Raw genomic sequence first — 14810 nt, forward strand, 5'->3', positions numbered from 1 at the left:
CCCCCCCTCACCGTGAGACTAGAGACAACTGTCTGGGAAGAACGAAGTATATCGAGAATGTCACACCCTCCGTCATCCTCCTACTTTATTTAGGATAATATGATTCCACACTTTTACATGTAACATAAGGTAGAACATCAAACCCCCTGAAAAGTACTGAGATTAGAGAGTACAGACTACCTGTATGAACCCGGCCGTAAGACTGTGCAGAAGAGCCCAAGTTTTCCAGTTGAGTGGAATAACAAGACGAGAAGCAGTGTGGAGTAATAAAGTGCACCCTGTGGAACCAACACGAGCAGTCTAGTCAATATGGATAATCTGTGTAACTGGGAAATGAAAAGGGAAGAAGGACTGAATGTCATTCAGGCCTCCCTCGTGGAAGCGCAAGTAGGTCGGCATTGCAGCAAAGGGAAACACTGAAAACGGAGACGTGAGGCGAGAAGTTGAAGCCTCCGAAAAGGGCTGAAGGAAGAAGGACCCTTCGCCCGGCTGGAAGCATACTGCAGAGACTGGTGAAAGAGAGAAGGGGCAGCGCAGCCCACGCGGACAAATCAGACCAGCGGCGAGCAGCAGCTACGGAGACGCTCTGGCTGGGGTGAACCACGCAGAGAGCGCAGGCGGAAGAAATCGAGTTATGGAACCACCCGGACCTGTAACGGAAGCTCCCTGAAGGTAGGAGCTTCCCGGGCCTAGCTGTGGGGACAGAAGTTAGATTTGGGGCCCCCTAGAGATGGTTAGGGATTAGAGCTTGTGAAAGAGACTTGAAGCAAACAATTGCATATGAAGTAGGGAGCTGGGACCTCCAAGTGCAGAAAACCTTGTGGTAATTGCAGCTGAAGCGAGGGTCTGGGAAACCTCAACTACAGAGAAGGAATTCTATCAAATGTATGTACCTGACTGGATAGTGTACCAGGTGTACCTCCTGATCAGCAGTGAATTCTGAGAAGAACCAGAGGGAAGGGAGTAATTTCCTCTGGTATTGTGAGAAGTCGGAGAAAAAAACGGCACGGGAGCCATTCCCCCTGGTTTTTATGAGAGGCTGGACAGGAGCCAGAGGAAAGGGTCATTTCCTCTGGCACCCTAAGAAACCTGAGAAGGGCCAGGGGAAGGGGGACATTCCCCCATCACTTGTTGAATTGTCACACAGAGTCACAAGAAGAACCAGAGGGGGAGGGAGTCATCCCCCTGGTATTGTGAACAACAGGATAAGTGGCTTGGAGAGACATTCTTTTCTGTGCTGCGAACTTTTGTTTTGCTCATTTTGGAGAATACACTTCGTCACCAGGTGGGGAACACCAAGCCTCAGACCTGAGGAAGGGAGGCCTTCCCTCGGCCAAGAAGATGCACATGTTTCCTTTAGTTAAGAGTGTCAAGGGTGGAAATAGGTTTTTTGACACAGGATGGTGCACTATTTGCTTTAGACAGACATCCTGACAGAGTACTTAGTATTTAGTTGCGGCAGATAACCCCCTCTTAGCAGTTAATGGTTTTCCCATCTTTATTTTCACAAAATAAGTTTATACCCACAACAATATCACCCGTGTTTGTCGGTCTCCTCCTTCCACACCCTTATAAGGGGATTAACTACGGTACTTTTAAGGTCCAGGGTCTGGCTGCGCTCTTGGCCAGTGGTGTGGGTCTTTCATGTTTCACTCCCCAGGGTATGATGCTATCGCTTTGGAGCGCAGCTGTGGCTCAAGCTTGTCCCGTGGCTGGTTTTAATGTCTGAGGGGGCTGTCCTAAATCTGCTATAGCTTTGGGGCATGGCTCTCTTTCCTTCATTGCTCAGTCTGGCTATAGTTTTTTTCTTTCTGCAGGTCGACTGGAGTTCATCAATGGTGGTTGGTGTATGAATGATGAAGCTTCTACTCACTACAGCGCTATCATCGACCAGATGACTCTGGGCTTCCAGTTTCTGCAGGACACTTTTGGGGAGTGTGGGAAGCCACGTGTAGCATGGCACATCGATCCTTTTGGCCACTCCCGTGAGCAGGCCTCGCTGTTTGCCCAGGTAGGAAGTGCATGAGTCACTGTAGGTGGCATCCAAATTGATTTCCTTTGTTTTGTCAATGTATGTAAATGCTTCTTCATTTAACCTTTTATGGAAAATACAGCTGGCAATGTGTTCTCAATGAATGGTTGCAGTTTTGAATCGGGGATGTCACTGGGTAAGATAGTGGAGTACAGTCACGTTGGTCATTTCGGCAAAAGGGCTGACTTGGAGATTCAATTACAATATTTAGTTTTTTTGATGCTTGTTAATCTGCTTAGAATCACATGCTGTGCATATGGTCCGACATCCAGTGGTAACCGCGGAGTGTTGCATCTTGTCTTTCGGGAACCAAAAGGGGACATCGGCATAGGTGTGTCTGTAACACTATCCCTTTTGTGACGTGTAGTGTACCCAAAATCCCTCACGCGCCAAGGTCCCTCAGATTGTTTTTTCCACTCAGATAACTGGTTGCCCTATAGTGGAGCTCTTCATAAGAGACGTTTATCTTTATACCGACTTTGTTGGTTATTTCCCCATAAGTCACTTTGACGGTGAAGACTGCAGGGAGTTTCTACAGCGGTGGATTTCGCCGCCTAAGATCCGTTGGCTTAGCCATCTACGTGGCCGGGCCCTCTGACCGGCCTATACAATAGTGAGAGTGGGGTCGGGTGGCCAAATCTTTCACTATGTCTCTCCTCTGTCCCCCTCTTTGCACTCTAGGTCTGGTCACCTTTGTCAATACCTTTCGCTATGGTGAGGACACCATTTAGGCTCTGCCTTAAGTGTAGGGTCAGGTACCCATGGAAAGATGAGCCCAGTATGTGTAATTCTTGTCTACCCCTAGATTACGAGAAGCGGTGTGTGCCCTGTAGACTCCTTCGGCCTAAGACCATTAAGGAGCGCCGGTGGGCTTTGTACAGTATGTCGCGGGCTGAATCCTCTTCCCCCACCGCCGCACCTGCTGAAAGTGATGGGGGCATTGATGATGACCAGGTATCCGTGTCGGATGCCATTGCCCTTGAGGAGGACGCTTGTAGGCCCACCATGCCTGTCCTTGATCCCGCTAGGCCTGACGTAAGTCTTGCTTTGAGGACAACACCCGGCGACAGGGGCGTACAGAAGCCACACACTAAGCACACAACCCCACCACCGGTTTCGACGGTTCTGCCGAAACGGGTGAAAGCGCCAACAGGACCGCCGAAAATATTGACGGAATCCCTTGATCTGGTAGATCAACAGCCTTCCCCACATCCGCAGCAGCCTCTTGCGACTGGGCACTCCAAAGTTAAGGGCGCTCCCTCTAAATCTGGTTTGGCCACCGAATTGCGATCAACCAACGCTCTGGTGCTCCCTAAGTCCCCGGTAGGCCCGAACTCTACTCCTATGCCTCCGAGCCTTTCCGCAGGCGAAGAATCCACTGCTAGGCCCTCTAGCGCTGCGGTAGGCGGTAAATCTACCGCTAGGGCTCCTGACCTGTTGTCTCACACCGATTCGGCAGAGATTGAAGACAGTCTCGCGAGGATTATTTCGGCGGTTGGGCTGGCGCCTAAGGAACCGTCAAAGCATGGAACGTACCGTGGACAGGTCTAAAGACCCGTCACGGCACCCCAGTGCTTGCAAGGCCTACGAGGACAGTCAGGATGCAATCCGCCTCGTCGTCCAGGGGAAGAAAAGATCTCGACTTGGAGGAAAGACGAAGGTCGTTGCACTGCCAGGGTAGAAACCAGCCGCGGAGTTTTCCGGTTAAAGGTAGTACCCTTTAATTCGCGGTCGTGGTAAAACGTGGTATCCCGGTTGCCGGGGTGCTTGGCACAGGCAAGGTGGCCACGAGATACGTCGGGAAGGCGAAAAGACGGTGAAACTGGTTATCCCCACCAGTCAAAGGAAGAAAACTCTCCGGCGGGAGATCTCCTCTGTCGTTGGGAAAAGTGGTGAGACGGTCCTGCAGGGCTCCACCGGTGGTGTCGCCGTGGCAGGTCGGCTCAGCTTCTCCCTCGTCGGATTCTCAGGTCCTGTGGCAACTTCTGAAGTTCCAGTCCCCAAAGCCCTGCTTTTATGCAGAAAACCCCCATTCACTCAGCCTAGCTGTCACTCAAACATGCTAAGTGGTGAGCCGGACGGCTCACCACTTGGGCCAATCACACAAGAAAAGGTAACTCGGTCCAGGGTGCCTAAACCCCTCCCACACCGCCTGTGGTACCCAGACAGAGTGGCACCACCTTTGGAGGCTTCTGTGGAGAAGCCCACCAGAAAGTGGAACAAAGAGCTCGACTTGGGTTGGAGTCACAGAAGAGAACACAAAAGCCATTTTAGAATCGCGTCTTGGCAAAAAATACCAACCGGAGAATTAATATTCATTAAATAAACCGGCGGTATGTTCGAGGCTACCGTAAATAATTAAATAAAGATAGTAGCCTAAAACAATGGGAAATCCCATAGGAAAATATTTGCTGTTGAATATAAAAAGTAGTATCCACTGCCACCAGCCAAAACTCGATCAGGGGGGACGGAGACGTGCCCCCTCGACTAACAGACCCCGGGGCAATCGAATTGCCCCGACCAGTACGTCCACAATATGATGGTTTGTACTGGTTTCTCTTAATAATTTGGGACTAGTAAAGCCAATGGTGACTTAACATGCCCTGGGAGACAGTAGTCAGTCCCAGGGTATGGAGTCTATGGTGGGGTGTCACTATGACACCCCTGTGTTACTGCACGGTGGGTGCTGTGTAACACACATAGTAAAAACACATGAGAACCTATGGAGTAAAGGACCCCATAGCCCATAAAACACATTAACAGTCAAAGGAACACCATAAATCATGTCCAAGAGTGGGAGAAAAAGAGTCTCACTCTTGGCAGGAGAAAAAAACAAACTCCAGAAATCCAGCAAAGCTGCTGGGGGACTCACTAGATTAGGAAATTCAGCCTAAAGAGAGAATTCTCCCTAACACCCTTCCTTCCTGCAAGACTACACTGATGACCAGGAAGATGCCACTGGCAACTGGGAGGAGACCCAGCAAGTGGTGACGGAGCCATGGGGGCTCCCTACACAAGATCAGGACACAGATGTCCTATGCCTGGATTCCCCTCCTTCCATTCCAGCCCGCCAGGCCTCGCTTGTGGACGATCAAATCGCTTTCAATGCCATCTTAAGGAAGGCAACTGAGCACTTTAAGATCACCACCCAGGAGGCGGTACCCGAACAAGATTTTGTGGAGGACGTTCTCAAAGAGAAACCCGCCTCAAGCCAAGCCATTCCTCTCCTGAACTCTTTTAAAAGAAGGTTGGCCCCCTCCCTGGTCACACCAGCACAGACCCGGGCAGTGAATCCCAGGGTGGAGAAATTATTTCAGCCATCTCCTACTGACCCTCAATATATCAAGTGCCACGCCACCCCCGACTCCTTGGTAGTCACTACCACCCGGAAACTAGCAGGAGTTCCCCTTGCTACGGGGGAGGCCCCTCCAGATTAGTAATCTAAAAGGTTGTATGCCTTAGACAAATGGGTTACCTCGGCAGCTGCGTTCAACACACGCATAGCAAACACTACATTGCTTTCCAGTTATGCAGGCGCACAATGGGACCTTGTTCAAGAAGGTCTCTAGGAGGTTCCTGAACCTGCTAGGTCCAGACTACTCACCATCGTGACCGAGGGCAGACCGGTCAATCAAAATATAATGAAACACTCTGGACACTGCAGAGACGGCAGGCAGGTCCCTGGCCCAGGGCACACTGCTCAAGAGGCATGATTGGCTCCGAAACTCGGGCTTCAAACCGGAGACACAGGCGCTCTGATTAACAAACCCATAGAAGAGACCAATCTCTTCGGTAAAGCGGTCGATGCTCTGGAGACGGCCAAGAAAGAGCACAAGACTCTTAAATCCTTACAACTGATAACACAGAAGTCCTCCCACCCCCAGAAGGGAGGTGGTTCCCATCTATCCTTTTAGGGCCAATCCCCTGCTGGTCAAAACAACTACAATACAGGAAACTGGAACTCTGGACAAGCATCCGGAAGCCCTGCCAACTACCCACCTAGGGGTCAGCGACTCGGCAGAGGACCTAACCCCAGAGGAGCCTCAGCCTCTGGTCAGTAATGACCAACGGATCCAGGTCCCCTCCCATGCCCCCCCTGGTCGGGGGGGCAAATAACATCTTTCCTTGCGGCATGGAAGTGGATAACTTCAGACCAGTGGGTCATAAAGACGGTCGCCCACGGGTACTGCGTGGAATTCACCCGACCACCACAGTTCAGACCGCCACGATCACGATGCCTCACGGCGGACCATCTGCAGATCCTGATTCAAGAGGTGGAAGCACTTCTGGGAAAGGACGCCATCGAAGACGTCCCTATTCTGCAGGTAAACAAGGATATTTATTCAGTGTACTTCCTTGTACCGAGAAAGGACCTCACCATGCGCCCTGTTCTAGACCTGCGCCCAGCGAACAAATCTGTAAAACTTCAAAAGTTTTGTATTGTAACGCTGCAGGAAGTGATCCCACTGTTGAAACAGGGGGACTACATGGCAACATTGGACATGAAAGATGCATACTTTCATATTTCAATGTTGCCAGCACACAGGAAATATCTAAGGTTCATGATAGAGGATAGACGCTACCAATTCAAGGTGCTCCCCTTCGGCATTGCCTCGGCGCCAAGGGTGTTTACAAAAGTCCTGGCAGTAGTGGCAGCACACCTGTGCAGACTATCCGTCCCTGTTTACCCTTACCTTGACGACTGGCTCGTAACAGGGGATTCTTATGACACATGCTTCTGGAACACCCAGAAGACCGTAGACCTTCTGTTCAGTCTGGGATTCTCGATCAACGAGAAGAAATCCAGCCTAGTCCCCAGTCAAGTAAAACAATTTGTGGGGGCCCTAATTCGGACGAAGGACAGCCTCGTCTTCCCCTCCAACGAGAGGGTTCATAACATGCTTTTTCAGATCCATCAATATGTGGCCAGTCGGGAGGTGATGGTACGCAAAGCCATGCGGCTGCTATGTATTTTTTTTTTTTAAATATATTTTTATTTTTTATCTCAACCAAACAACATTACAACGAAACATAAATAAAACACTTCAAACAACAAAACCAAACAAACAAAAAATAAGGCACTGCAATCCCCATCCCACCCCCCTATGAGCTTGTTGAGTGTCCACCATCAGTGTCCGTTCCGTGTGGTGGGGCCACATCGCTCTCAGGTCCAGCCGAGGCCGATCCCGCTCCAAACAGCTCAGCTAACAACAACTTCCATGCCGTGAGAGAGCCTATTTCTTCCTCATCCCCTGCCGTACTGCCATCTTGCCACGCTATCGTTTCGGCATCCGCCCATTTTTGGAGATCCCGCCACCAGACCTCCACTCGCGGCTTATGACATTTCTTCCACTCCATGGCTATCCTACGTTTGGCAAGTACATAGGCCAGATCTTTAAGTTTCTCAACATGTCGAAGCTTACGTGCCCTTGGATACCCTCCCAGCAGACAAGCCCAAGCTGAATCCACCTTAAGTGTGATACCCCTCCCTGCCAGCCTCCGCGCCACTTCACCCCAGTAAGTTGCAATCACTGGGCACGCCCAGAACATATGTATCATGTCAGCATTCTCTTCGTTACACTTGGGGCACTCCTGGCGCCCACTACCCAGAAATTTGGAAATGCTAAGGGGGGTCATGTATGCCCTGTGCGTAATATAGAGCTGTATCTGCTTGAACCTGGCGTTCCTCGATACCTTTTTGTGATACCCCAGGGCGCGCTCCCACATCCCATCTGACATCGGGGCCCCCATCTCCGCTTCCCACTCCAGTCTCAAGTGCCCGAAATCATTCCCAACCTTTGTCATCAACATTTCGTACAACCTAGAGACCTCGTGTCCACCCTCTGATGCGTCATACATTGTCTCCAGCGTGGCATCCGGTTCATCGGCCAAAGTAGTTTCGGGCCACGTGCTCCGGACCTCCCGGACCACCCTGTGATATGTTACATATTGACCCCTGTGTAGCCCCGACCCTGCCTCCAGTTCATCGAACTCCATCAGGGTCCCATCCTGCCAGATGTCGCCCATAGCGATCAATCCCACTGACTCCCAATATGTCCGGATAATAGTTCTCAACTGCCCGTCCTCCTTTGCCAGGGCGATCAGAGGCAACTGCGGCATACACGGCAAGGGGTCACCCATCATCCGACAGGCACGCCGCCATATATTCCTGCCAAGGGCTAGCATCTTAGGACGCTCTCTCATGCGGCTGCTATGTATGATGGCATCATGCATATACTTAGTTCCCCACGCGCTCCTGCGTCCCATGCAAGAGTGGCTCAACAGCCAGTGGACAATGGGAAGATCTGGTAGTTGTCTCGCCAGCCCTTGTTCTCTCTCTGCAGTGGTGGTCGAGGGAAAACCTCTTGAAGGGGAAGTCCTTCACCACCCCTGCAGTGGAAGCCACTCTCACCACAGATGCATCCCTCAGGGGTAGGGGGTTCACCTGCTTCAGCAGACAGCGCATGGAGTGTGGTCCCAACAAGTAGCATCCAACCATAAAAACCTGTTAGAGCTATTAGCTGTATTCAAAGCCCTGATGGCCTTTCAGACACAGCCACAGGGGAAGATAGTTCTGATACTGACAGCACCACAGCCAAGTATTACTTAAATAAACGGGGGAGGGGGGCACACACTCTCCAGGGCTATCCAAGCTTCTCCCAGAGCATTTGGATGTGGGCTCTCAAACACAAGATGTTCCTGCTGTCCCAACACGTCCCAGGAGAACACAATCTTCTAGCGAACATGCTCGGCAGAGATTTCCCGCTGCCCATATAGTACGAACGGTGTCTACACAAAGACATTGTCTCCAATGTCTTCGCAGATTGGGGGTGCCCTGAGATTGACCTGTTCGCAACTCAGCAGAACGCCCAATGCCAGACTACGCTTCCAGATACCCCCAGAACCGCTCCAAGGGGAACGGCCTCTGGATAACTTGGTCAGGGAAATGTTTCTACGCTTTTCCCTTGACTCCCCTGCTCAACAAGATTGTGCACAAGATGCACCAGGAACCAGTCACCATGATAATGATAGCCCCTATGTGGGCCCGCCAACCCTGGTTCACCTATTTGATGGAAATGTCCCTCTTCCCTCTTGTGAAACTACCCTGTTCGTACAACATATTGTCTCAAGACGGAGGGGAGACGCTACACCCATGCCCGCATACTCTGAATTTAGCGACCTGGCTCCTGAGGTCATAGAGTTTGGACATCTTCAGCTCCCTCAGAGATGCATGGACATACTCGGGGAAGCTAGAAAACCCGAAACTCGTTATTGCTATTCTAGCAAGTGGAAATGCTTTGTCATCTGGTGTAATACCAAGGGCGTCAATTCCATTGACTGCTCTCCTACCCACATTGTGTTGTACCTGACCCACTTGTTGGACTCAGGTCTGGTTTTTAATTCACTAAAGGTTCATCTGGCACTCTCTCAGCCTACACCACATCACAACAAAAGGTGTCGTGGTAGAAAATACCTGTGATTAAGGCCTTTATGGAAGGGGTTAAGTGAATTCATCCCCCCGTTTCAAATCCAGCCCCCGGAGGGGATCTGAATGTGGTACTAACCAGACTCACGGGGTCTCCTTTTGAACCAATGCATAAAGCAAGTCTAAAAGACCTTACTTATAAGACGGCCTTACCTGGTGGCTATCTCTTCTATCAGAAGAGTTAGTTAACTGCAGGCCCTTTCAATTCTAGACCCTTTTGTTACAGTCCACAGGGATAAGGTGGTTCTGCGTGCTCTTCCCCGATTTGCGCCTAATTTCATTTCAAAGTTCCCCGTGAACCAACCGATCGAATTACCTACGTTCTTCCAAAACCCCACTAACATGGCGGAAAGAAGCCTTCACACACTGGATATGTGTAGGGCAGTCATGCTTTACATGGAAAGGACGAGACCACTAAGGAAAACAAACCAGTTTTTCGTTTTTGTGGCAGCTGGCAGAGAAGGGGATCCTGTCTCTAAGTCGGCTATCTCAAGGTGGATTGTTAAATGCATCACACTATGCTACACTCTTGCTAAGAAAGAACTGCCCTTCAAGCCTAGAGCAAACTCTACTCTGGGCACTGGGGCTTCCATAGCATTCATTGCAAATGTCCCCCTTGAGTCCATTTGAAAAGCGTCAACCTGGAGTTCTGTTCACACCTTTACAAAACACTATTGCCTAGACACTCATTCTAGATCTGATTCTCAGGTGGAACAAGCAGTATTACGACATCTTTTCTGTTCTTTCTCACAACTCACCTCCAGCTCCGGGTACTGCTTGCTAGTCTATGCACAGCATGTGATTCTTACAGATTAACAAGCATCAGAAGACATGCATTACTTACCATAATAGCATTTCTGATGATTGTATCTGCTTAGATTCACATGCGCCCACCCTGCCTCCCCGCTCGCTGGAAGAAACATAAACGTCTTACTACTTTTTCTCTCTTTATGTATTCACTCACTATAGCCTTGGGCTCCCTCATGGCAGAAAAAAAACAATCAGAGGGACCTCGGCGCGGAGGGATTTTGGGTACACTACACGCAATAGGGATAGTGTTACAGACACTATGCCGACGTCCCCTTTCGGTCCCCGAAAGACAAGATGCAATACTCTGTGGTTATCACTGGATGTCGGACCTGATGCACAGCAGGTGAATCTAAGCAGATACAATCATCAGAAATGCTATTACGGTGAGCAATGCATGTCATTTTTAGTGCCTTAATTTGAATGCTACATAGGCATGTCTGGCGATGAAAACTGCTCCCTATTTAAGCTACTGCCATTCTCATGGAACCTTTTTGTCAGCATTGTCCGAACAGTCAGAAGACCCTCCTATAAAAACATAGGAAAAAAGGTTTTGTGCCCACCATGCACAGCACTGGTCCATGACCTTTTATCAAGGTTGACGCAAGTCTAACAAACCTAGGCTAACAGACCTTATCGGGTCTCTGCTCTGCTTGTGATGCATCCAGGGTCTTGTAGCGTTAGATCTTCCACTTATATCCCAATACTTTCTGGGTGTTTAGCCCTGCCCTTAAATTCCCATTCCAATGCATTCAGTGCTCATAGTGCAGCCATAACACCCCTGGCAGACGCAGAGTCCTTGCTCACTTAGCAAAACAACCAAACCTTTTTCCCAAAGGAGCATCTGCTGGAAGAAGCAACCGCATTGTGAGTGGCCCATTTCACAGCCTAGTCATACACTACCTCTTGCATGTAGACCTGTCAGATGATCTGTAGGACTACTTCACCTGTCGCTCGTGTGAACGCCATCCCAACATGTTGCTTATTTTTTTACAACCTGGATGTTGATCAACAAAAGTGGATGCTCAATTTTCTCTTTAGATCCAATAACAGTGGGGAGTGATTTCACTCTCCCGTGGCCTTATTCTGTACACAGGCAAATGCCTCAAACTTTTGAGTCCCCAAGATGGGTGAAATGCAGGATTGTTTTTAACGGGTGAGAGTCTGTTTAAGTGAATGGACAGATAAGTGGCTTGGCGGTTTAGTGAAGTGAATTCATGGCAGGTCAGACCCGCCAAAAGCCTGTGTGCTGAGAGGTATGCAGTCAGCATTAATAGAAGTGCCATTTTCACAAGTGCCTATTGCCAAAAGACTCCTAATTGGATGATAATGGGCAGGCAGGGGTCTGGGCAGCCTGTTTGAGAATGGCGACACACGCTCCTGTGATGAGCAGAGAAAAGGATCGTGACCAAGAGGCGTATTGACTCAGACGTCCGAATCCTTGGTTTCCTGACCCTCCAAGTCACCTACCAGCAACGAGCCACTGTAACATGCATTACAGGCATGCATGTTATGGAGGCTCATTGGTGGTAGGCAACTCAAAATGTGCTTTGAATACCTTGTTAGCCGATGACAAATACACCCTAAAAGATGTAACTACAAAACCAGACAGATTTTGCACAGATGATCCTTCGGCTTGGCTAACTCACATTGCTGTCTGCCATGTTCAAGATTGCATTGGCCTGTCCCTTTCTCAGGAACACTTCTGGGGAAGGGCAGCCTTGTCCCAGATCACAGCATCTGAAGGGTAAACCTGCAGAGTGAACATTGAAAGGATTTGGGCTTTTCTTGTATTTAGCATTCACTCTGATTCCAATTTATGTGCAAATAAAACCGTTCTACTAAATAACTTGAAACAAATGATTGTCAAAAGCAGTTACACAAACTGAATATTGGACAAACACAGAATATGGGACACACCCATGGCACCACAAGTATTGTACAACAAATAGCAACAGACAAAATCAGAAATACCACAGAGCACCCAAGTATTCGAAGCCTAAGGTTTCTGCCCAGTATTCATGCAGACTCTGCTTGGTGTTTCTCTCCTCTCCAGATGGGCTTCGATGGATACTTCTTTGGCCGTCTGGATTACCAAGACAAAGCGAACCGGGAGAAGCTGCGGGAGATGGAGATGATCTGGAGGGCCAGCGCCAGCCTGGCACCACCCGCTGCTGACCTCTTTACAGGTGAGTGAGGGGACCTGGTTTTTCGGGTGGTCAGAAAAGGTCCCCACAATCAAGAGGCGTGTATGTTGAGTACACCATATTTGTGACTGGGGATGCAGCAAACTGAGCACGATGTTGCAATTTCATATGTATCCAGTGTAGTTAATTGTGAATGGGATATCTTTGAAGGCATCAAGAAGCAAGACACAGACAATGGGTTCAAACAAAAATATTTTACTTAAATGTCAGGATGGTGTAAAGGCCTAACTTGCCCTATGCTAAGATGCTTCCCTATCTAAAGAAACTAAGGATAGTCTGAGTCAGTAAGTTCAACTTAAATGTCTGTCTGTGTCCAAAACCTATGCTTGCCTTCACAACTAAACCTAAACAATTTGTAGGGATGTCAAAAACAAAATAAGTAGTGTTCCAAATAAAGTTCTTAGCTTCTTGCAGCTCTTGGCTTACTTTCCAGCTCCCCTTCCACAAGGTTAAACAATAGTTCCACAAAGGGTCAGGGATACCTTCCCCGAGAAAACAATACAATTTCAGAAGTGCCTGGGGGTTCCCTTCCGCGAGGTAACAATAAAGTTTACAAGGTCTTGGGTTTCCCTTTCCAAAGGCGTTAGCTTGTCCAGCTTTCTAACTCACAATCAGTTCCAGTCTCTTAATACTCAAAATCAGTTCCAGGTCCACTTTTAACTCCTTCAGATTCTTCAATAGTTTACACAGATTGCTGTCTCCTGTGTTCACTTCAGTAATCGATTCCATAAGTGAAGATTTTTTATCAGTATTGTTTCTTGGCTTTCACAGACACAGTATGCTCGTTTAGGCGCAGATGTCAGACCTCACGGCCCACCCATTACAGGTCACGCAGCTGATCACCCTAGGCTTTCTTGCCCACACAGGTTTTTGGACAATGTGTTCTGGTTCACATTCACGTTGGTTCCTCCTTGCCAGTCTCTTGGCTTCGCCACAGTGTTATTTCATACAATTCACTTTGTGATGCTCACTTTCCTTCACCACCTTACTTTCACACTCTTAAGTAATGTTTATTTCGTTGCTTTCCACTTTATTCCCTAAGATTCTTTCTTTGGGCCTCATCACGAGTTGGGCGGTATCCCGACTCGGATTCCGCCCAACCGTATTAGCGTTACCGCCCAACCCTCCGGCGGTATTACCGCTGGATCGTGATGAGGGGATTTGTGTTTTATTATTTGCTACGTGTGGTTCACACATGGTTGCATTCCATTCGTAAGCTTATCAGACGTTTCCTTTATTTCAGTATTCCATAAGGGTTATTTCAAATTCTTTCACTTATAGTCAAGGCTCCCTGTAAATATTCATGGTATTTATTTTTCTGCCATTTCTGTCTGTATTTATCCACATTTATTTTTTTGCCATATAAAAAGATACTTTGCAACCTGTATTTTCCTGCATTTATGCACATACAAAAATGCATTTATTAAAGCACACATGCAGCCATATAGGAAAGAAATGCTAGCTCAATTTTTTTCCATAACAGCAAATGGTTACCCTGTGACTGCTGCTGAATTAAGATATATGCTGTCAGCAATTTGAAGAACTGTAATACAACTTTTACACTCTCCATTCTGCCAATCTGCAATGCGATTGGCCTGCGATGTATGCATGACATTGTAGAGAATCGGACAGAAAGACCTGTTTATTTTCCATTTTTATAAGTAATACAGGCAGAAAGATTTGATTTCCGTCTGTATTTATATGTAAAAATCAGAAAACAAACAGAAAACTGGAAGCCTTACTTTATAGTTCCACTTGCTCATATTGTCCAATACATCCCCCCATTTGGGGTTCGCTTTTAGTTGCACATTGATTTTCGCTCATCCAGCAATTATATTTGCTCTGTAGTAGCCCCAGGAGCGCCCCGGTACGAATGTTCCCTCTGATTCATTCACCGGTCCTTGACGGCTCCTCTGGGTGTCTTCTTTCCTTGCTCTTTGCTCCACGCATACGTCTCTGTAGCGTTGCGAGCAGCACTCACACTTTGGAAATCTGTGGGTTGCTGGCTGCTTCACTCGTGGGAGCTGCCAGTAGCTTGCAGCACTGGGCTCTCTTCCGTACCTCACAGCTCTGGCTCCACCATGGAGGCTTCAACAGCTGTGACCCTCTCATGGCCTGCTCGAGGCTCGTCCTTGATAATTGCTGACATCCAGGCAGAACCCTCCTCAGCAGCCTCCCTCTTGACAGGATTTCTCTCCTCGCAGGCTTGCACAACCAGGCCCCGTTTCTCTCCTGTTTGTCTCCCCCCCTGACTTTCGGCTCCACCTTTTATGCACCT

General features: G+C 48.7%; 1 protein-coding gene across 3 annotated transcripts in view; it reads left to right on the forward strand.

The window, feature by feature from the left end:
* The window catches only part of LOC138447860 (lysosomal alpha-mannosidase-like), a 493239-nt gene that overhangs the window by 49709 nt on the left and 428720 nt on the right, over nt 1-14810 (forward strand). For all 3 annotated transcript variants that reach the window (XM_069604300.1, XM_069604302.1, XM_069604301.1), the window contains exons 4-5: nt 1818-2011; nt 12382-12514. In XM_069604300.1, the coding sequence (XP_069460401.1) occupies nt 1818-2011; nt 12382-12514 (327 nt within the window). The remainder of the gene's footprint in view (nt 1-1817; nt 2012-12381; nt 12515-14810) is intronic.

This window comes from Ambystoma mexicanum, chromosome 3q, assembly GCF_040938575.1.
Source record: "Ambystoma mexicanum isolate Mex_15411 chromosome 3q, UKY_AmexF1_1, whole genome shotgun sequence".
NCBI lineage: Eukaryota > Metazoa > Chordata > Amphibia > Caudata > Ambystomatidae > Ambystoma > Ambystoma mexicanum.